Here is a 23,551-nt window from a genome sequence, read left to right on the forward strand (position 1 = left end):
TTAGGATGGACGAAAGGTTTACGATCGAAGATATTGAGAGTTTTTTTTAAATCAAAACAAGGAAAATAAGATTGGCAAGCGTTGTAAACGAAGTAGCTCTAGATCAACGGACTTTTCGCAAATATTACCCAACGGTTATCTCCAGGCCCCGTTTCCCGCGTTAAGCGTTGCTATTCGAAAAGGAAAAAAGCCCACCTGGCTTCTTAGCACCTGCACGTATGCATGCGAGCACGTAACAGCATCGTGAAAAAGTTGGAGCTCGTAACACCGTTTAATTTGCCCCTTAACTTTCCCCGCATTTGGCATCGTTTTAGAATTATACCCTGCCCCGGTTCTCCGAAACGTCTGCCTATTTATAACGTAATCGTACGTCCAAGCGTAAGAAGAACTCGCTATTTCTGAATGTTCGTTCTGCCGACTCCTACGTAGACCGATACGATCGATCGGTCGATTACTTCAAGAAGATTTCGAATTACCGGTTTACGATCGCAGATCGCAAACGTAGCTCGCGATACTCGATCGATTGATCGCTCGCGATTACGACGAGAGCGATCGTCGTCCGATTCCGCGTTCGCGGACCGACTGAGCCGTTCGTTTACAACGACTCGAAAAAAGGCTAACGTTGCTGAAAGCTGTCGGACGGGCAGCGTTCGCTCGCACGCGCGCGATATAGCATTTACATTTGAATGGGAACGAAGCGAGTGGTGCGATGCATATGCAGCAGCCGTCATATCTTATACGATAGTTATTCGTTGTACGGTTATATTAGGTGGTTATTGTCCGGCGTTGATGGGCTTCGTGTTTGAAATTCCAGCGGGTCCGTATGACGGGATCCGGAATGGAATCTAAAATTTGAAATGTAAATCGGATGGAACGCGAAACGTAGGAGGAATCTAACGCAAGGTGAAAGCGCATTATTGCTTACTGTGACGAATCGATTCGTTGAAATACCCAAACAAGCCAAATTTCATCGCTTGGTCGTTTCGCTTATTTTGCCAGGAACGAAGGAGATTCTATCCCCTCGGCTAAGTGGATACGATCTACTTGCCAACACGGACCTACTCGTACTCGTTCGATCAGGTACGGTGCTACTTTTCCTGTCTGCCCGGGCACGGTCGAGTCAACTTAGTCGCGCCTTTCGAAACACCGAACGAACGAATCGTTCGTCGGCTGGAAGTCGAGCTAATTCCGCGTAAACGTCAACGTCCGTCGTAACGGCGAGACGCGGTACTCTTATTTGTCGGATAGATTTATCGAACTTACCTGATATGAGCACCAACACTATCCACATGATCCCCACCAGGCTCTTCATCATGTCATTGTGTCACGTCCAACTCATTTCTTCTCGCCTCCGTGCTCTCCAGACCCTTCAGTTCTAGCACTGAAACAGGGAAAATGTCGTTCGATGGAGTATACAGCCGATGCGCCTTGAATAAGTACTTACAATTCGTGGCGGGCACGTTTTTCGTGATAAACGTCGAACGATCTATCCCGCGCCACCAATTAAACCTTTCGGCCGCGGTTTCGAGCGTAATACGACGGGACGACCATTTGTACTCGTAAAAATGACGTAAACGAAGCGCGCGCGATGCCCGTCCGTTCCATTCTGTACGTACTCTTGCGTTCGATAACAAACAGAAGGAAAAAGGATACGTTAATTTCGAACGAACATCGTAAATTCGAAGACGATGCACGCTCGGAGAGATGATTTATGGAAGGACTGATCGCGGCTCGCTGGGAAACGCGGTGACTATTTTTGCGCTTACGATATGTTCGCGGGCAGATGATTATCAGTGATTAATTAACTCCGATGGACATTGGTAACGGTTCTCGCTCGAGCGGATAAGGGATTCAATTTTCTTTTACGAGGCAAATTAATTTTATCGACCGAGCGAGCACGAAAAGGCAATTTCCTGAATAAGCGCGTCTCGATCGCTGATCCGAAATTTTTTTAATTAATCTTCTACTCGATCGTGAAATCGTTTTTCCCCAGGCTCCTCGAGCGGTAGGCGTTTCTCGCGACAAGTTGCGCGCTTATCTCCGCCGACTATCGCTTCGCGAATTTATGGCAGTCGTAAGGCTCGCGATTACGCGATTTCGGATCGCTACCGAAAATTTTCGCGTCGAATCTCGTAAATCTCCGGCGTTATAGCCCCTGGGAGAAAAGAAACACAGGGTATCTGCTGAAATATCGTCGAATCTACATCGCGCAGCACGAAACTTTAAATCCGACTCGAAGCTTCTCTTCGGTTCTCGCGATCGAAACGAGAAGTTACGAGCGATCTACCGCGGGCCAACAGTCTGCTTCTAGAGTGTCGAGCGTTCTCTGTGCTATTTGTAAATAAACAAAATTAAAAACGACCAGCGATCGTGACGTGACACGGTGCTCTGATCGTATTTCGCCTCGGTTCAACGTTTCTCGCGTCCGACCGTACGGAAAAACGGTCGAGTTACGACCGATTCAAGTAAAATTTGCGAACGAACGGGCGTGCAGGTTCGGTAATCGGTTCGTTCGATCCGTTTGAAACCACCGCACCGTTCCGTGCCACGTGGACCGCAGAACTGCGGCTGCAGTTGGTGCGTTCTGTACGTCCGCAGCGTTCTATAGCGCGAAACGGCGCAGCAAGGTGTATCGCAGCCGTGCAACGATCTCCTCCTGATTTGTTGCTCGGCGCAGCTACCATTTTTTTCACTTATCCGCTTACGTAACGCGCCGCTAACGTAAGGTTACGCGTACCAGAGTCGTCCCGTGATCGCTGCACCGATGCCGCGAGCTGACCTTATACCTCTCGTTGCAATCGCTCGTCAAATTAGTGACGAAAATTTTGAGCCAAACTTGAAAATCACGAGTCTGTCTTGTAATGAAAATTTTGAGCCGAACTTGAACCCTAAGCGTTCCGTTCGTTTTGCTCTCGGAAATGAATTGCGTAGAAAACTAGAGTTAGTAAATTCTACGGAACGAACCTACGCGACTTTTGTATAAAAATCTTGTTCCCTTCGAATATTAATTTCAAAAAATACCAGTTACTTACGCATCGATCCGATAGGAGATAATTAGTCAGTCTCGAGGCGCGAGCGAGCAGAGACGAGTTCGGTGCTTATCGATCGCGTGGCACGTTGCAGAAATAACTTTCGGCTGGGAATAAAAGCCAAGGAGGATCGTCGGAGAGTGGATTAAAGCCTGGCGTCTCGACGCGGTTCGTTCGAGCGAGCGACGACGGTCGTGCGAAAGACCTTTCCTCGGAGGCAAAAGAAGAAATTGTTCGACAGGGAATTTTGGAAGCGAGACAAGCTGCACAATCTTGCTCTCCTTCCTAAAACGAAAGAGATTCTTCGATTCTCGCCTAATAAAAGTATAGATAAAAGTATAGATAAAAGTATAGAACGACGAAAAGATGAGCGGACTCTTGATTAGCAACGTCGCGGAACATCCTCGCGAACATCCTCGTCGATTTTCACTCGGCGACTTCCAGAAATAATGGACAAAATTCAAAACGGATAACGAGTACGAAGAGCAGATAAAAGTATCGGAATCGAACCAATCAACAGCTGCGTAAATCGCAAAACTCGCGGGAGCGTGGCTACCGTATCGCCCCTTAAATATTTCAAAGCTATCGGACGGCGGATTAAACACTGCCAGGCCGACGACATAACGATCCGTCACAGCTTAACGCGTTCGCCCATCTCGAAATGATATTTACACCGCGCCGTCTCGTTTTATCACTCCGTTATTTAATTGCCTCGTATTTTAACGCGTTCCGCTGCAACGCGTGTCGGCCGTCCGTGGATAAATCCCATGGACAACGCGACGAAACCGAGGGACCGCGACCAGCAACGGAAATTTACAATTTTATCCGACTTCGATTCTATCGCGAACCGAACGACCAGGTCCGATTTTTATACGACGAAATATTTACTGCGATAACAGAAAACAAAGGTAACCTTTATACGGTCAGTCCTATAAATATTCCTACCTTCTATGTTTATTAGAACAAAAAATCAGTACAAATTAAACGATAGTTTACTCGAAACAAAGTTTATTCGTGTTACATATTTATAACGAAACATGTATTTGAAACCGTCGAACCTATCGGTTAATTTAGACAGATTTTTTGTTAATAGATATAGAAACGATTTTACGAGCGAGATTTGTAATCGCGATTAAATTTCTAGGTGAGAATCGAAAGAAAAGAAAGTCAGGCGATCGTCTAGGAAGTGGTGCACTGCGTCAGATCGCGCCTATCCTTAGACCTGGAACAGTCGAAGCCAAAGGCCCCGCGAAAACGTCTGCGTTCGTTCGAGCGGTCGCGTGATCCGAACTGAACCGGCTGAATTCGCTGGAACGCTCGAAATTCCGACCAAGTTAATGTAACGAGTTCGCGAGAATTCGAGAGTGTACGGAATGGCGTGTTCGCGAGTTTTGAGCTTCCCGGGGACGAAGTTCGTGGTTCGAGACGCCGCACGAGTTACAAAGTCCGAAATATGCTTCGAATCCGCGCGAGAAACCGTCCCGTCGATTCCCGTGTAAACCGAGTAAGATCTTAACGATCGGAAATAAAAGATACGAGTCCGTACACCTCCGACATTTTTATACAAGGATCGCGAGAGTTTATAGACCCGACCGTTGTGTCAGAGAGCCAACGAGGAAGATCCGCTTCGAGGGGCCTCGAGAAAGCTTAACAGCTCTATAGGTAGCTAGTATTAGAGAACTTGGAGCATCGAATAGCGATTAAGAGCCACGTAAAGATGGAGATGGAGTTCACGCGAGAGTCTATCGTAATCCAGTGCCTTATCAAATATGATTTTTATCGCTGATCAAAGTTCTCTCGTTCGAATTTTTATATTATTGGGTCGAATGTAGGGTGAATGCGGTTGTTTAGAGCGCAAGCGATACACGAGAACGAAGAAAGAATGCCTGGATGTCTGAACGGACGATTGGTTAGTTTGTAAGTTAATTGTATAAAAGAAATCAAATAATTCTGTAATAAAAGTTCAATCGCACGTGTGCACATAATTCGTTACTTTATTCTACATCCGACGACCACCAACACATTCTACGATCTTTTGTTAACGCGCGCGTACATTCAGTTTCGCGAATAAGAATGGCCTAACGCGATACGGAACGATACGAAGGATCGGCTCTCCGAAACGTCGCTCTCAATTCTCGTTTTCAGCTGCCTCGTCGACGAAAAGCGTTCCACGTCCGCGCTATTAACTCGTTCACGCTGTTAGCGGCTCACGGATTTGATTCAAAGCTATCGTCGCACCTTTGTATCTCGCCGATGAATACGCTTCAACGGTGAAATCGCGGGCAACTTGTTGCTGAATAAATTCACCGACGAGCTTCATTAATTTTAATACAGATCTCGCGATGCTGAATCGAGATCCGCGGGGGTCGGTCCCTTTGTTTAGGGATGTTTCGAGAGTCGTCCCAGAAAATCCCCGGTTCTTCTCTAATTTGAGCCGCCGTTAGCGATGCCCTTTTCGAACGGATGTAAAACGCGTTGACGAACAAATGGAAACGCGACCGTCTAAAATTAAACAAGCGTCGCGAATAAATTGTTACGCTTCGGCTTTAAGCGATCGAATTAATCGAATACAATTTCGTCTGTCTCCGATTACCATCTGTAAATACATACATCAATTTCCCACGAGACAAATCAGATATCCTATCGTGTCGGGGTGCGATGATTTAATCTTTTTTTATTCGACCACGAATAAGTACCGAATTGAAATGAAAAAAAAATAAATCGAGACAAATATGATCGAGTCGCCTATACGCTTTTTTTTTTTTTATGAAAATTCGAGCGTGCATTTGAATTGCAAAAGCTACTCGAAATACCAGCGGGCCACTCGTTACTCGCTGCCGAAATAAGATTTATGAATTCAATAATAGCGGCGCGTTGCCGCCGGGAACAATTAAATGCGGGCCGCAGTGCGGTTAAATATCGCGTTTAGTGAACGATGAAATTCAGAGGGGAAAAAAAACAGTCCGCGAAAGAGAGAAGAAGGCATCCACGCGTTACCCTCGCTGAATTACCGATTTCACGGAGATTTCGTGTCGCGAATTAATTAGAACGAAATTACGTTCTCGTCGAACAACGATTTACACTTTCCGCAACGCTGGCAATTACTAGATCATTACTACATCTATCTATGTATTTCGTCTTCACGATTTCTACATCTCGAACTAAGCTTAAATTCTAAATCATCTAAGCTTTTTTCATCGAAAGTACTCCCGCCTGGAAGAAAAAATCCATTCTAACCTTATTAAATGGTACGATAAGAAGAATAAGAGTTCCCCGATCGATATTTGATTCCCCCAGCGTCTTCCTCGTTCTTGTCTAATTCTCTTTGATCTAGTAATTGCTTGGCAGCTCGGGTTAAACGAGGAGATCGACGGAGCTCGATTTCGTCTGCCTTCTTCGTTCGGTGCTCGACGTTCTCGACTGTGAAACTCGCGTAAGAAAGGGAGATCGATGGAATATTGATCCCATCGATCCATCTTTGGGTCGGTCATTCGTTCTCGGCAACCTCCTCGTCGCGAGACCCGATAATCGTTATTAACCGTTTCGATCCTCGAGTCTTTTCTTTGGGTAAAAAGCATATTCTTCGCGTGCCACGAGTTATACGCTTTCGTTATGTCTCTGTCACGTTTCTATAGAATCTAACCCAAGTTGTCGCGCGAACTTTGAAGAAAACCGGAGTATGAATTTACATCGATTCGAGCCCCGAGATCTCCGATCTTTTAACGACAGAGATCCGCGGGAATTTGTATGATAATCGAACGGATAGGAAACCGAGAATCAACTTGCCATCTTATCATCGAGACTGCCGATTCATCGGCCGATGCCCGATGATTTATTGCCCCTACCCTAAGACCTCCATCCATCAGTGTCCTGCCAACGAAAAAAGGGCCATCGACCGCAACTTGTCGATACTTCGTTTAGCCGTCGTGATTACAAGCCGACCAGCCCCGTAAGTGTGCTTTTTAGCTCGATCGGTTCCATCTCGATAGTTTCTTTGATCTAATCGAGAACACGTCCATCGATTAAGAGTCTCCGATCCTCTCTGTTCCTTTCTTTACCGCCAATTTTCCACGAACCACTCGGAAAACGATCGCTTTAGTCGATCCTAGATTTATCACCCCGAGACAACGCTCTTACAGAGATGAATAATTAACCAGTTTATTTATCGAGGTCCTGGGAAGAAGAGGTACTAATGGGAAAGTAACGGAAACAAGTTTCGCCTCGAAAAAAAATACGGACCCTCGACACGATTATTCAACGCGCAACGCGTGATAACGTTACCGACTTCGAAAGCCTGCAGGCCGTTCGTCTGAAAACTTTCCAGCCGAATATCTCGACGAGCGTGAAAGATCCTAAAAAAGTACGAAACACGTGTCTAAAGATTTCCAGAGAGAAAGAGGACGGCAGCGTCCAATTTGTTTCATTTGGGTGGCGATTCCAAGGTCCACTTTATTTATTTTCCAAATGGAAACCTGTACTCTCTATTACGAGATCTTACTTTTCCAGCAATTTTCCGGCGTGAATGTATTTAAAGATAAATTCTTCCGAATCGGGACGCGTCGAACCGCGTAAACCTCGGTGAAAATGTTCGCGTAGCGAAATGTGCAAGGGCTCGTCGGATGCAAAACAGATGATAAATTCTTAACGGATTCCCATCTCGTTCCTCCGCTTACGAAGACTTCCGCGCGAATATTTTCACGCGGTTTACGAGGAAAATCCAGTTTTACGAAAACAGGAGGGGGGGTAGTGAGAAGAGAGAGGCTAAGTGGTCGGTACGGTCGGTGCCACGGACGAAGTTTACATCCGGGCGAGCACTCGTAGAAATTTCGGATTCAGGCGAGAGGACACGGTCGAAGCTGCCAGAAGCGGATAATAATTAATTTTCCATGAGGCAAATGGATGCGGTACGTGTTCTTGGGCAGCATCCCTCGAACTGGCTGGTTACTTACACAGCTCACGAAGCGTTGCGAGTTTTCGCGAGCGCGTCGAGGCGTTTACAGAAAGCTACGGCTGTCGGGCGGAGCTTTTCGAAAATACATGACGTCATAAAAGGATCTCATCCCTGATCACGGTCCACGAAAGAGTTCTCTCGAGTTTTTACCAAAAATTCGACCGATCCTCGCTGGAGGACCCAACAGCAAAACTCGTTGCAATTTCTTCAGACTAGAATTTTAAGGGAGGACTCGCTGGACAAACGACTTTAGACGACTTCGTCGCGAGAAAAACGAAAAATATCAAACGCGAGCAAGAACCTTTCTTTTTTCTTACTTTCGTGAATGTTTTACGAATAAAAATGAATAATTAGCATTTTCTGTATAGAGTGAGAGAGAGCAATAGTAATTATTGGCGCAACGTTAACCCTTGGAAACCGGACGGACACACGCACGAAGCCAGGTCGCTATTCGCTGTGAATAATAGTATTCAGGCATCGGAATGCGACTATTCAGTGTGTCTGGTCGAAAAGAAAGAACTCTGGGGAGGTTTAGGCGGACCGAGCGTAATTTTATATCTCCTCGGTCCCTTCTAGTTCGTCAGACCCTTCGCCAACTAACCAGCAACGGTGCTAACTGGCCCTTGGAATACTAACGCGGAATAATCCTTGCTGGAGTTAACGGAACACTTTCGTCGATAAGAACGTGGGCGCCTTTCAATCGGCGAATCGAAGGAATTTCAGAGGTTCCGAAGCGGACGAGGGGCCACAGGGGCGAGGAAGAATCGTGGATATTTAATTTTCCATGAGCCGAACCAGCCGGCAGTTGAATTGATTCTGCTGGTGAGAAGCGTTCTCTTGAACCCTGGCCCCGATCGGCTGCCGTAGGCCGACGGTTCTGGATGCCAGAATTCCCACAGAATATCGTTTCTTCCTCCTCCTCCTCCTCCTTCTCCTCCCCCCTCCCTCCCGCTGCTCTCCTCCATTTCCGTCTGATATTCAATTATCCGCGAATAAAGAACACCGCCGTTAGATCGACGCTTTTTGTCTCCATTTTGCTCGATTTCTCTCCGCCACGGTCGCGACTTCCTCTCCCTTCCAGCTTCGTACCTTCCCTTTGCAACGAGAAATCGCGACTAAACTGCATCGCACGGTAAGGTCCGGGACAGTTTCCGGACGTTATGAGAAACGCTGGAATTTACACGGTGTCGGGTCTGTTAATCTTCCAAACGTCGCGTCGCGTGAGATTTTTGCGACCGCGTGCAACGGCGAACAACGAAACTAAAGCGAGACAACGCAAACAAATATCTAGGAGAATGATAGGAATATCGAAGTATGGGTAAGATCGACAAGGTAGGGGATGTTGAGAGCCACGAAGATGAGGGAAAAAAAAGGTGAAAGATCCATCTCGCGTTGAAGCGCGACCAAACCAAACCTTTTCAAAGAAACTGTTGACTTAATTGGATCTAAGTATTGCATTAGGTTGTCCCGAAAGTTTCATTCGCGAGATGGCACTCGATTATTTTCTGTGGTCGTGTCTCTATAAATAGACAATCTAATTTCGTAGATATTCATGCTGTAACAGGAATGGAGCAAAATGAATCGTGCACAATTCAGTAATGTAACATGAAACATAAAATGTTGTGCATGTATTACTTATTAATAAAGCGAAAGATACTTTTGGGACAACCTAATATTTAGTCCGATAACAAGTTTAGAGACAACCTCGATGGTGAACGCGACTACCTCTCTGAGCCTCCAAGTGATAAATAAAATATCATTTGATATAAAACTATATTCTTATTTTATTTCTTGCTTTCACCCATAATCTAACAGAAGCCGATCGAACCGACTCCGAGACGTTTTTATTCGTCCCTCTGTACCGATGCTACTTGCCTTCGAAAATCACAAAGAACACGTCGAAAGGAAGCTCTACCTATATCATGCGAATCGCGTGCAATTCGATGTAAGCTTTCGCAACCGAAACGCGAACACGAGAAAACCTGTCGATTCGAATGAAATTTCGAATAAAATTTTGTAGATCATACCCGGGCTAGAAGCCGCTAGAAACGTAGACGCGTTCGCGAGATTTCCGTTTGGAATTCACTCGGTACGATCCGAGATCGTTTTGTCTCGGAGGAAACGAAATCGTGTGCCAGATCTTCCGAGCGAATCGCGCGTGTATGCACGCCACGCAGGATGCAAAAGGGTCGCTCGACCGTGTCAAAGTGCTCCGATCCAATGGCGCAGAAACCCGTCGAACCGTGGACCATGCGATAACGACGATTCCGCGATACGAGCAGATCGTATACAGTATCGGCCAAAGAAACCGAAACGACCCTGCGAGAAGTTGAAAAGCCGTGGAGTTCGCTATAACCCTGGACGCTTGATCGAAAACGGCGACGGGAGGCGACGAACAAAACTGCCTTCTCGTTCCCGTCTCTCGATTTCTCTCGAGGACAACTTTTTTTATTTTCTCAAGATCCCGGGGCTTCGAACCGCGGTGAAAAACGAAGTTCGCCCCGTCCAAACGTTTGTTCGTCCATTAAACGCGCGACCAACGACGCCGATGGTTCTAGGTCTGCTCGTTCTCGCGATGGAGCTAATAACGTAATCGGAGGATAAAGGATCGTATCGGTACGCTACATCGATTCGACACCAGTCGCGTACCTTTCCTTAGAGCGGTAGAAATATCGTATTTTCCAGACTATAAGGAGCACATGGACTCTTAAACGATTTAAAAAACATATATAGTATTTTTATTATTAGATCGCCTCTGTGTGGCCATTTTTGATACTACCTGGAATTTTCAATCAAACACTGGACAAACGCGTGACATATTCGAAAAGTGTACAATTTTAATTCCGTTAACACTTTTCCAGAGTAGATTGCTAAAATAATACTAAAGCAACCCCGAAAGAGAGATACGTAAAATCTAACGTTCTACTTGGAACACGGTCGCGCCAGATCGGTCGGACGAAAATGGAAAACGTCGGTGAATAATACTCGCGCGGAAAGGTTTCGACGAGGAACAAACGTATCGGTCTCGCTCGCCCTTTCGACATCGGATTATAAGCGGCCGCGATTTATCACGCGTGCATCGTAAAATAGGATGCCGAAGAATGGGGAGACGCGGGTGTACGCCGGTGAAAAATATCCCCGGCTTTTTCCGTCGCGTCTCTTTAGGGATACGTTACTTCGCGCGAATAAAACGGGGAACGGAAGGTACGTCGGGCCACGCGTCACGGAAAGAACCAAGATTTACTTAGCCTTCAACCGCCTCCGATCCGATACAATCACTCTCATCCGAGGGGAAACGAGCTTCGGCCGAATTATTGGATCGCTCGGCGTCGATTCGATCTTCTGAATAAGTTGTAACTCGTAACGCTACAGCCGGGTCTTCCTGCTGTTCGAGAGGCTTTAGCATCAAGCTGGGAAGACTCTCTTCTATTTCTCGCTAGGGACTCCGCGAGGATCAAGTTCATATAAATTTAGAATGGCACAGGAGTCGAGGTTACGCGAAACGACCACGGACTTTTCTACAAAATGCAACGAAACTAATTTAATGGTTCACCATTCGCCTCGATGTCGGTCCAACGAATGTCCCTTTGTTGCTACGCATAGCCGCCGGTTTGGAAAAATCCAGAACGCGTTATGAGAGAGAACGCGACGCCACGCGCAACTTCCACACAGCGACAACGTTTCTTTCGCAAAATGAGGAAAGGAAGGTTCTCTTTCGCCGCCTACTCGTTTCCAAATAGGTGTAGAGTTAAGACGTCGGACGGACAGCGTGTCTGGAGTCGTCTAGAAAGATTGGTGTATATTAAAATTCTAGCAAGCCGCGGCTCGAAGCAAGAAGAAGCCGCAGCCAACAGCTAACGGTTGCGGCACCCTCGTAACCCAATTTAGAAGAGGACACAAAAGAGTATTCGGTGATATTGAGCCGTGAGATGCGACCTACTTGCGAACCGACCGACCGACCGACCGACCGACCGTTCCTGCCTTACCTTTTCCCTTCTTCCTCCTTCGACGCTGTGTTTTTGCGTCTCGACGCCGCAATACGACTCGCTCTGCATATTCGACACGTGGACCAACTCCTGCCGTTTCTGCGACATCCCATCATCCCCCGGATACCACGTCGATTCGATGCTGCGGAAGTTTCACGCGCGACTTTCGACGACGAACCGCAGATCCAGAATTTAATATTAGCCCTTTGCACTCGGATGTCTCTTCCGAGGGGACATCGCAAGTCCAAGCGAACTTTATTAGCGATCGCTAGACTGCGGGTCTTCGTATTATCAATGATTCAGGCAAACGTGCTGGGCCGGTTCTTTATTTTGAGAATGACATTTCGATCCGGCGCGTCTCATTAAAGCAAGATTCCATTTCCCTCCGCGAGAGACAGATAGATGGATCATCGGCGAGCAGCGTCAGACTCCTGCGAAATTAAATTTGACGACGCGTCATGCTCGCGGAATTTCCGTGAGCGGGAATTAATTGGACGCTCGGAAACGAATCGATCTGACCCGACGCTTCCCGTCTCCATATTTGCAAGTTAAACTTCGCGCGGCTAATTGTACCGTCGACCCCTACTCGAAAATCAAGTTCCGACCGATCGAATCAACCGTCGTTTCGACCCGCGTCCGACGTTTTCGACGACTCTGGACGAAAGTGTCTGTGCAGTTATCTGCTTTCTGTGCAGTTATCTGGTTTCTGTGCAGTTATCGTAGACAAAGAGCCTAGCCGATTGAGATGGTCAAAACTGCCCTTAGAGCTTCTTCAATGGTTCTTGAATCGTTCGAAAGCTGACCAAGAAAAAGCTTGTCCGTGAGGGTAGTTACAGGGTAAAATTGATTTTACACTTTTCGGCGCATTTTCCGGTCTCGAATGCGTTCTAAAATTTTCAGAAAAAAATCCGACACATTCCGGATCCTAAGGCGTATTTTTGAGAATTTTCTCGGATTATTTTGTTGCAAACTGTGGTCGTAAAAAATGAAAAACCTCAAAAAAATCGGAAAAACATTTTTTTTTACAATTATGGAGCCTATACTGTACTTCCAACAATTACCACTTGCCGAATTTTATAGATACTTCGACTAAAAACGATCCGTATCGTTTCGTAGAAAAGTATGCATCGAAGCGTAAACGCGAAAGAAAAAGGATACGGGGGGGCGTCGAGTCGCGAAACAGGAGAAATCGACTCGAGCTCAGGTGAGAGGAAGTTGTTCGTGACGGAACACGCTGCGAGGCATGCACGAGAAGAAAAACGAGTTTTTCGCCGTGCCAGGCAAGTACTTTCCTCGTGTACAACAATAAGAGAGACGTTAGGGCCCTCGAAACTTGTGACGCCCGCGAGAAGAAAATCTGCCGCGCTTTTGCGACCCTTCTCGCGGTTTTGCGAACACGTATATATATATATATCGTTCAAAGCGCAGCGATCTACTCCTAACGATATTAAACTAGTCCGCGGGGCGAACGATACATTTTCCGTTCTACCTTTCAACTTTCTCTCGTCCGATTGTTCTCGCGCGATGATTAAAAGCGCGGCGAGCATTTATTTATGGCACGCTTCAGGGTGTCCCAGAAATATACGCGTACAAATTACTCCTGGACTTTGGTACGAAAAGCTGGCTTTAGGAGCCGTCGAGTTTCGCGACGCTACGCGAACGACGGCGCCGAGCGTACGAATGAATAAACAGAAAGAAATTGCGACGCAGCGGAGTGACGAACGCGCTACGTAACGAATCGCCGTTTCCGGAGCCTAATCCTAATTATGCTTAGAAGACGAGCACGGGGGATTTAACCGACAGCTCGACGTTTGCACAGCCAGCGGATTTCTACGCGCGTTATTTAAGTTTCAGGGGAGAGACGACGGTGGAAAGAATCGCGAGGGCGTATTTCGCGGCGTGCTGTATTATTCGTTCGACGGAGCGGATGGATTCTCGGTCCCTTGGCGGATAAGGATTTTATATCAAATATTTACTACGGGACGATAAAGCGACCAGGTTCGTCGAGGGGTACGCGTCACGTACAGATGACACGGCGCCGAGGAGCTGAAAGTTTCAGGCGACTGTTCCAAAGCTACAGCTTTACGAAGCAACTTCGATGCTTCGCTTTCGGTTATCTCTCGATGTGAATAATGAAACGAGCAAGAGAGAAAAGAAGAGAAAAGAAGAGAAAAGAAGAGAAAAGAAGAGAAAAGAAGAGACAAGCGTATGGAAAGACCCTCGTGTTTTTCAACGAAGGCCGACGAACGCTGGAATATCCAGAGCGATTGATTCAAACGTTACCTTAACTTTGACGGGCTGCCAGGAGGTTGTTTACGAGATTTCGAAAGCTCCGTAAATGACTCGCGGTATATCTTCGCGTTGTTTCGAGTGTAGAGCATGCTGTTACTTGGTCGAGTTTCCTGGCGCGTATGCGCAACGTCTACCCTTCGCTGGTAGCGTAGAAAAGGTCCGCCATTCCGCAAGGATTATTTCATTCCTCGACTTTCGACCCAGTTAAATTCCACGACGCTCGTCTCTGTTCAATTGAAAATCCCAATATGTTCGTTCCTCATCGACACCAGGAACGTATTCGAAGGTCCTCCTCCTACGGCCGTCCTCGGTGCACGATTCCGTCCTGGAATCCGAAGGCCATTCCGAACGTACAACATACGCGCATCTATGCCTCGATCCAATAAACGACCGAATCAATTGCGCGTGTTAAGGTATTCCGCGTGGCCTCTCAGCTTTGCGTATCGAATTTTACCGAACGCCACGGACCGACTTTCGAACGGTTCGCAGCGAAGCCACGCACGGTACCGGAACATCCGGCACCACCGAGAGGATTAGTTTCTCGTCGAATCACCGCGAACACGCGCTATCGGTTGGTTTACCGGATCGACGAGTCGCGTGCAACCGAGTAAATTGAGCCCGGCCAACGGCCGTCGCGTCACGGGCTTCAGGAAATTTGCCAAACGGCCCGGAATCGCCAAGTCCCAGCGGCGAAGGTGACGAGTGCTTGGCTGGTCATCGGGATCCAGCGTCGACGGCGACGTTTAATTGGACGATATTCACCGAAACGCGTGTAATCACCTGTTGCACGCAGGGAGAGCGCGCTAATACCGACCAGGCGAAATAAACTCTCGTCAGACGGTACCCGGGCGAATCGGTATTTGCGCATCGGGACGTTCCCGGATAGTTGAATCTCGAATCTCGCACGGCTCTGCACCAGCTTTACGTTCTCGTTAACTCCGTCGAGATTTTACGAGGCTATTTTGCCAAGTTAAACATGATCGCTCGAGATCGCCCGAAACCTCGTAAAATTGTATCGTCTATGAATCCGTTCGAATCGTACTTGAATTTTCTTGCATTAATTGATCACAGGTAAGCGATAGATTAATAAGTCCACGACACCGTTCGAGATGGTAACATCCATTTCCGTCACGAAATAAAATCCTGCAATACGTTTAACGAAACGCGAAGAAAGTTTTAAGGGGGTGAATTTTGCATACGAGGGACAGTAAAAATGTTCACGGAAGCTTCTTGTTTTATTCGACCTTTCTTTCGAGTTACACAGGCGTTCTTCCGTTGCTCCAGTTGCCAGCCAGTTGAAAACTTTACGACGCGTACTTTTCCTTCTCCGGAAAACAGACCGAAACGATTCGTAAAGCATCGCGGAGGTGTTTACGTACAGTCAGCAATATCGCGCGTGAGATACGAAGCATCAACTATAACTAGTTGAACGGAATCAGTTGCATCACCTCGCTCAGGAACGAGAATTATTGAAACACGAGGAACGGCTGCGAGATAAGAGGAACGCCCGCGCGAACTTCTTTTCCGAACCGAATGCTGGAAGAATCGATAGCGGCGTGGAACGAGTCGCGTAAATAACGATTCGTAATATCAATCGTTGCGGAAACGGAACGTCTACAGTTTTACCACGTTAGGACTTACGGCATTTACAGGCTGCTGTGGCGTACTCTTTTCAGAGTCCCATCAGTATTCGTATGTGTTTATTGAACGAGTGCGACTAAATTAAATAATACTTTTGATATTATCAAACGAGTTTTTCATTATACACACGTATATGAGTAAGCTTGTAAATGTATATATTTAGTATTTACAGTCAGTCCCATAAATATTCGTATGTGTTTATTGAACGAGTGCGACTAAATTAAATAATACTTTTGATATTATCAAACGAGTTTTTCATTATACACACGTATATGAGTAAGATTGTACGTGTATATATTTGCAGTCAGTCTCATAAATATTCGTACCCTTTATGTCTATCGAAGAAGTGTGACTAAATTAAGTAAAAATTTTGATATTACCAAACGAATTTTTCATTATAAACATGTGTATGAGTAAGCTTGTAAATGTATATATTTAGTATTTACAGTCAGTCCCATCAATATTCGTATGTGTTTATTGAACAAGTGCGACTAAATTAAATAATACTTTTGATATTACCAAACGAATTTTTCATTATAAACATGTGTATGAGTAAGCTTGTAAATGTATATATTTAGTATTTACAGTCAGTCCCATAAATATTCGTATGTGTTTATTGAACAAGTGCGACTAAATTAAATAATACTTTTGATATTATCAAACGAGTTTTTCATTATACACACGTATATGAGTAAGCTTGTATATATTTGCAGTCAGTCTCATAAATATTCGTACCCTCTGTGTCTATCGAAGAAGTGTGACTAAATTAAGTAAAAATTTTGATATTACCAAACGAATTTTTCATTATAAACATGTGTATGAGTAAGCTTGTACATGTATATATTTATATATACATCGACACATTTATACAAACATACACTTGGAAACCTGCCATTTAATTTAAACAAATTTTTTCAATAGATTTGTTCAATAGACATAGATATAGAGCGTAGGAATATTTACGAGACCGCCTGCATAGATAGACGGATGCAATCGTGAAACAGCTGACTGGTTGAGAAATGTCGGAATTGGAGAAATTACAGGACGAAGGTAGTTTCCTTCGTCGATGAGAACTGAGACGGTAAAAAGGAGTGTAAGGTGCCTATGAAAACAAGAAAAGGGGTTCGGCTGAAGCGTCACAGAGTCGTTAAAGTAGACGTTAAGGGAAGTATTTCTTAATTAGTGGCAAGCCTCGAACGAGGTGTCTCGAGCCAAGTCAGCCGCTCCCTCGATGCCGAGCCCCTTTAGAGGCTGCTCGTAGATCACGATTTGCTTTAAGTGTCTTAAGTTCCTTAAGGTCGATGGAAGCGTCGACGATAAACGGACCGCTTCGAGAAGAGGAAAACTCGTTCGTTCGTTGTTTCTCTACGTCGATATTAATCGCAGGGCTTACTCTACGATGAAAGACACGCAAAGACGCCCCCGAGCACGTTACGCGACTCCCTAAATACTAAACACTGCGAGGTACACTGTCTCACATGGGGAAAACCCTAGGCTTCGAATAAATCTGAAGTTTGCCGATGTGTTTGTCTCGTTTCTTCTGTTGAACATTTTCCAAAGAAGAAAATGAGACAAACACATCGACAAACTTCAGATTTATTCGAAGCCTAGGGTTTTGCCACATCACTGCTGTCTCGGAACTAATCCAAGGGCCATTCTAACCGCATAATCGAAAAAAAACTGTTACGTGTAATGGAACTTTCCGGGCGAAATTTGAAAATACAACAAAGTCGGAACGCTGAGAATTATTTCACCGATTGAAAAACCGACCGTCGCTGGAAACGCCGATAATGAAACTCCGTCCTCTCGATATCTGCCCGAGTATCGAAAGGGAAACGGAAAAAAACAAAACAAAACAAAATAAAACTTGGGCGTATGAAAAACGACGAAGTAGAAAATAGAATGCAGCAGCTTTGTATTCAATTGTTTCGCCTATGTTCGGTCCCAGCGAAAAAGTTGGTCTTCGACGGTGACCGAAAAATGAACGAAAAGCAAACGCTTACATCGGTGCGCCGTACCTAATGGGAGAGACGGGAAACTTCTAGATAAAGAGACTATCGAGCGAGTTCAACGAATAAAAACTACGACCGTCTCTACAGTGGGTCAAAGACACGAATAAAATCGAGGAAAATAATTGTTTTGCGTTCGCCGTAAACGCGATATTGGTTTCGAGCTTTATTTTTCCTCGGTGTTCCTCTTTACCTGTTTTTTTTTTTGTTGGTCTCACGGTTCGTCGATTGCTCGGCAATTTTTGCATATCGGACGCCGCTGGGTATTATTTGAACGTCGACACCGAAAAGCTCGTTTTTCTAGCCTCTCATTGACGGACAATCGATCAGTCGCGCACCGCCGATGTGTCGAACCGTGAAACCTCTTTTTGTAAACACTCGAATTTTTCCTCGCCCAGCGAAATATGCACCGGTTCGCCTTCCGTCTGCCTTTTCCGCCGCGCTCGATAATCCTTTAATCGTCTATTCCGCGTATAGCTGGATCAATTTCGACTCGTTCGCGTCTTTCCTGCCTCTTCCTTATCGTTTCGCGAACGCGAGACCGACGCGAATCGAAGAAACGAACCTCGTACAGAGATATTCGCCGGGACACCGATAAGAATCTGCCAGGCCGTGCCGTTCGCGAGATTTCGGGAAGAGAAAATTGCGCACGTACAAGTGCGCATTTTTTTCGGTCGAATACTCGGAGTTAACGATAAGGTCATGCTGACGTCGAGATAAGGAGACCCCGATTGGGAAAGATCGCGTGCTCGAGAGAATACGGGCCACGAAACGTAATGTTATCAGGGAGCGCACAACAGCTGCACTAAATTTTTTTTCGCCGACAGCTCTACTTTCCGAACGATAACTCGCGCGAGGCACGCGGAGGACCGCCTAACCGCCGCGATGCCCTATTAAATAATACGCGCTTCGATCCTATCGATGCTCGAGGTTAATTAAAATCCTGCATTTTTGTTCGCTTTCTCGCGACACGTGCCTTTACATTCCGATTGACTCCCGTTTCGATGTTTGTACAGTTTCGATGTTTGTACAGTTATCGGCGACAAGTGCGTCCAGATAGACGCGCAAGAGCGCAGGAAGAACAAGAGAGAGTGAATTAAAGTCGGATGCGGGGATAGGTTGCTACGCGAGAGAAAAGAAATTGCCCAGAAGCAATCTCTTGATGGATTTTCTGATTAAATGTCCCACACAGCAAAGCACTCGGGGAGATGCATATTTTCCTTTTTTTTTTTCCCGCATAACATTCGATAATTCCGCCCAACAATTTCCGTCCGTTCCCGCTCGCGTCTTTTATGCGCCCTTTGACATTGCAAGGAACGTTTCCGTTGTCGCGCTCTCTCGCGGACCGTTAATTCCGCGCAAAAATGGTTTAACCGAGAAAATTGCGGTTTTAATCGCGTGTCCGCCACGGTGGACCGGAAAAATCCACGAAACCACCGTTGGATCTTTAAATTGCTCTCTGTCCAGAAGCGCCGAGGGACGTCCTTTTATTTTACTAGCCCTTACGTACCGACACGCTACGTTCCAGGAAATTCGTTCGAGGAACAAGAAAACGTTCCTTCGGCTTTATTATTTAAAGTTCGTAAATATTCATTCGGTCGAAACCACTCCCACGTAGATTAGAAATGACGGAGTAACGAAACTTTCATCTCGAATGGAGAGGAGCCAGGGGTGGCCTAGGAGGGGTAGGCGAGGGAACCGAAGAAGATTAATGAAATATTCACGAGATTAGTTGTATCCGGCGGAGAGAACTTCGGACGTAATCTATTCGATAGCGGGGCGATCCTGTTCCGTCGTTTTTCTTCGTCCCCTTGGTTTTCTCGGGGTCGAACTCGGAAGTTTCACGGGGAAGAGACGTCAAATAAGCCGTGGTTCGCGCGAACGATACACGTTTCCTCGATATTTCGATGCGCGACCGCGCCGCTGGTCACCAGTTTGATAAGTTCGAGCATCGTTCCACCGTACCGATGCAATTTTTTCGCTTCGAAAGTTCCCGGCCCCCGCGGGAACATCGCGATAAGGGCTCGCCTAACTTTCGCGGATGCTTTTCGAATGAATTTACTTCTCGCGCCCCTTTTCGTCGCGGTTGGAATGAACGAACTCGTCCTGTTTCGACCAACTTTTCTGCTATTTACAGTCACCTGCAAATATTTCCTTTTACCACCTTGTCGGCATCGCGTTTCCATTCGACTTTCTCGGCCAGAGGAAAGAACATTTGTTCGATATTTCGAAAGAAAATCAACGGTTATTAATGAATAAATATTTGTAAACGCGTCGATATTTATCGATATTTATCGATATTTCATCGGCAAATGGGCTATACTGTGACGTCGAGTAGTTTAGTACGCGTTTGTTCGTTGATCGGACGAAGAAATCGTCAGGGACGTGTAGTGATTTTAAGAGAGAAGAGATCATCGGCCTCCGTGGCGCAATCGGCTAGCGCGTTCGGCTGTTAACCGAAAGGTTGGTGGTTCGAGCCCACCCGGGGGCGTTGATTTTTTTATTATTTATTTTCTGACATAATCACGCAGTCGAACCTCCTTTGATCAACTATACGCGCTATTGCGTTCTACGCAAACGTTAGCAAAGTTTATAGATTCTAGCTGTATTTCCTCGTTCCCCATGTACAATTTTTCCAATCGTACAAGGCTGCGAGAATATCGTAAAATCTGTTCAACGTCGGATAAAGCTAGTTCGATAACCGTGCTGGATCTATGAATACTGTATGTATCGATACAGCTTTATGAAACATTTATGCGACCGTAGAGCAAATCTTCTTTTATGAACAGAGTTCACGTTGCATCGCTGGTCGGCACGTGCACTCGTAAGTTTCGTAACACGAGATGTCCAGCCGAGCCTCTGGGATCGTATTTTTTCAATACAGTGCTTTTAACATATAACGTTCCATAATATTGAAAGAACGCGTATCGATTTCTCGAAAAGAAAAATTTATTTCACGATTCCAAGTGGAATTATAAAGTGATTTGATTATTTCCAAAAAAAAAAAAAAGAAAGAAAAGAAAAGAAAAAAATATTATTGCATAATCTCTCATCGATTCCTACGTAAGATCAATCTATTGGCTGTAGCAGATGTATAGTACATTGGCTATAACGCAACTATGAATCACACTATACATGGATCGCGTGTAGTTCGCTCGGCTACCACTAGAGAGCGATCTTTCTCGCTGCTGAAGTTGTACGGTCTGCGTAATATCAACGAGACGAAGGAATGTCTCGGCAGTCATTCAGTGGGTGTACTACTGATCGATTTAGCAAATGATGATCATAGGAGATGACTCGTGATTAAACTCCGCTCCCCAACTACTATCACAAGCAACGACGGTAGTTGGAGGAATATCTGATGCTAAATCATTTTTTTTTTTTACAAGTATTCCCAAAATCAACTACTTGTCATTCAGACGTGTAAAGTATGATGAAAATTTTAGTCGACTAGTAGCATCTAGTATTATTTTAGCATAGATGCTGAATCATTTTTTTTTATAAGTATTCCCAAAATTAAACTATTTGTCACATTCGGACGTAAAGTTTGATGAAAATTTTATAGTCGACTAAAAGAGTAGCAATCATATTTTTCTTCGAAATTATAATAGTTGCGATGATTTTACTCGCTATAGCAGCAGTAAGTCACCACTGAAAAGTAGAACGAGAGAAATCGTGAAACTTTTACCAATCGTAACGAGAATCAACGACGCATTACAGGAAACCCCGTTACCAATCGTAAGGACAAAACGATGCAAGCGAGACGACAACTTCGAGAGCAGCATCCTTGGCACCTGAGGTTGTGTCAGATTCGTCGCTACAGTATTATCGGTTATGGTACAACCTCCCGACCTCGTTTAACTTTCAACTGCATCGTGAGCGACCCTTTACGATCGCAAAGCATCTACCGTTGTCACGTGTCGGAAATATAGCGTTTTAACTCCGTTTTCGTTTCATTTTCAGACTCTTCGAAAATTAACAAAATTAACAAAATTAACAAAATTAACAGAATTCTTTTTTTTGTATACTATGTATATTAAAAGAATACACTTGCCTCCTACACCTAAAGTAAGTTCTTCGAGCCCGGCGTCGATACACGGCAGATGTAACATGGATCGAGAGGCACGCGCGTATCGAATTTCGAGGAGGATTGAAATTTATGATACGCGAAAGGGAGGAGGACTAGGATCAGGACTACGCTATCTGGAAATACGAAAGGCCGACCTGATGTCGTAGATTCGAAGACGCAACGATTTTTACGCGTGAATTGGGAATGGATTTTCCAGGAGCAAGATAAACAAGCGAAATCGCTTGGTTCGATAGAAAAAATCAACAGAGATGAACAAAACCCTAGACATCGAATAAATCTGAAGTTTGCCGTATACGTTTGTCTCGTTTCCTTCTTTGGAAAATGTTCAAAAGAGGAAAGGAGACAGACATATCAGCAAACTTCAGATTTATTCGAAGCCTAGGCCTTATTTTGCCCGTCACTGAAAATCAACGATGAACGAGTAATTTGAATTTTAAAGAAACAGCGATGTACACGGGCCGCTGTATTAGTTTATAACTGGACGAAGTCTGGAGCGTTAATTACTAGATCGCAGAGGACCCTAGAGCGACAAAGACCGCCAATCAACTTTTCCCTCCGATCATCCGGTTCGCCTCCGTTAGAAACGAATTTTTCCTTGGTAACTGAAGGGCAGCACGAAGGTGCTCGAGAAGACGAGGAAAGTAGACGAAGGTGGAAAGTCATTATCGTGACAAAGAAGATCGGAGCCAATCGCCCCAGGTTCGAGAAAAGCCTATCGGTGAGCTGCAGGCGGAATTGAAGAACGGTTCTGGCCGTTTTGCAATACACCGCCAAAAGAACAGAACGAACCTTCGCCTCGTACAAATCCTTTTGTTCGTTCTCGCGAGAAAGGTTCCTCGCCTTTTAGTCCGTAATTCCCGTGGTCTCTTTACGGAAACGTCGACTGTACGCTGCTCAACCGTGAGTTCGATCAACCCCGGCTCCGTTCTTGTTTCGTCCCGTTTTCCGTTCGTTTCCATCAGTTTCCGATGCGAAGGATCGATCTCGTCGCGCGATCTCTGCCGTGTACAGAACAAACAGAACACCCTCGCGAGAATGGTTAAATTATTCTCAAGGTAGAAGGATCTCGTGTTTCGAGATAGTCGCGTACAAAAATGTAACCGAGAGCTTTTATTGATCGTTGTGGCGTTTCTTTTCGTCGTGGCTAATTTCCAATGTTGGCCAGGTATAGATTAGAAAAAGATCAGACCGTGGGCGAGGTCTAGTAGGAAACAACGAGATTATCGACTATCGGTTCGTTTCCTGCTCGAGCGGCTCGGTAATGCGATCATCTTCCGCGTCGCTGTTGGATGCGGATTCCAGTCGAACCGTTTCGCGGGTTTCTTGATCAAAATAGCCGAGAACAGGGCGAAAGCGTGGCTGTCTGTTTACGATATCGCTGTCGAAAGCTGTTCGAACGACCGGCTGTTAAGACCGATAATTCGTCGTACGCTGTGCGTACGTGCAATCGTGGTATCGCGCACGAACGAAAATGACGTTACAGAGAAAATACTGTTGGAAACGTCGGTCGCGACTCTCGGACTCCGTGTCCATTTATTAGAAATCATAACTCA

At 45.6% G+C, this 23,551-nt stretch overlaps 1 protein-coding gene and 1 non-coding gene across 6 annotated transcripts in view; one reads left to right on the plus strand and one right to left on the minus strand.

Moving 5' to 3' along the window:
* LOC128872267 (acetylcholine receptor subunit alpha-like) overlaps positions 1 to 23,551 on the minus strand; it is a 73,178-nt gene that overhangs the window by 19,185 nt on the left and 30,442 nt on the right. For 3 of the 5 annotated variants that reach the window (XM_054114772.1, XM_054114770.1, XM_054114767.1), the window contains exon 3: positions 1,264 to 1,381. In XM_054114772.1, the coding sequence (XP_053970747.1) occupies positions 1,264 to 1,315 (52 nt within the window). In that variant the 5' untranslated portion in view covers positions 1,316 to 1,381. Of the gene's footprint in view, positions 1 to 1,263; positions 1,382 to 1,444; positions 1,591 to 23,551 lie in introns of those variants that run through there. The other 2 variants (XM_054114768.1, XM_054114773.1) reach the window with 2 other exon arrangements.
* Trnan-guu (transfer RNA asparagine (anticodon GUU)) lies at positions 20,326 to 20,399 on the plus strand. Its single transcript has one exon. It is a non-coding gene; the product is annotated as a tRNA-Asn (tRNA).

The sequence above is a fragment of the Hylaeus volcanicus genome, chromosome 2 (genome assembly GCF_026283585.1).
Source record: "Hylaeus volcanicus isolate JK05 chromosome 2, UHH_iyHylVolc1.0_haploid, whole genome shotgun sequence".
Taxonomy (NCBI): domain Eukaryota; kingdom Metazoa; phylum Arthropoda; class Insecta; order Hymenoptera; family Colletidae; genus Hylaeus; species Hylaeus volcanicus.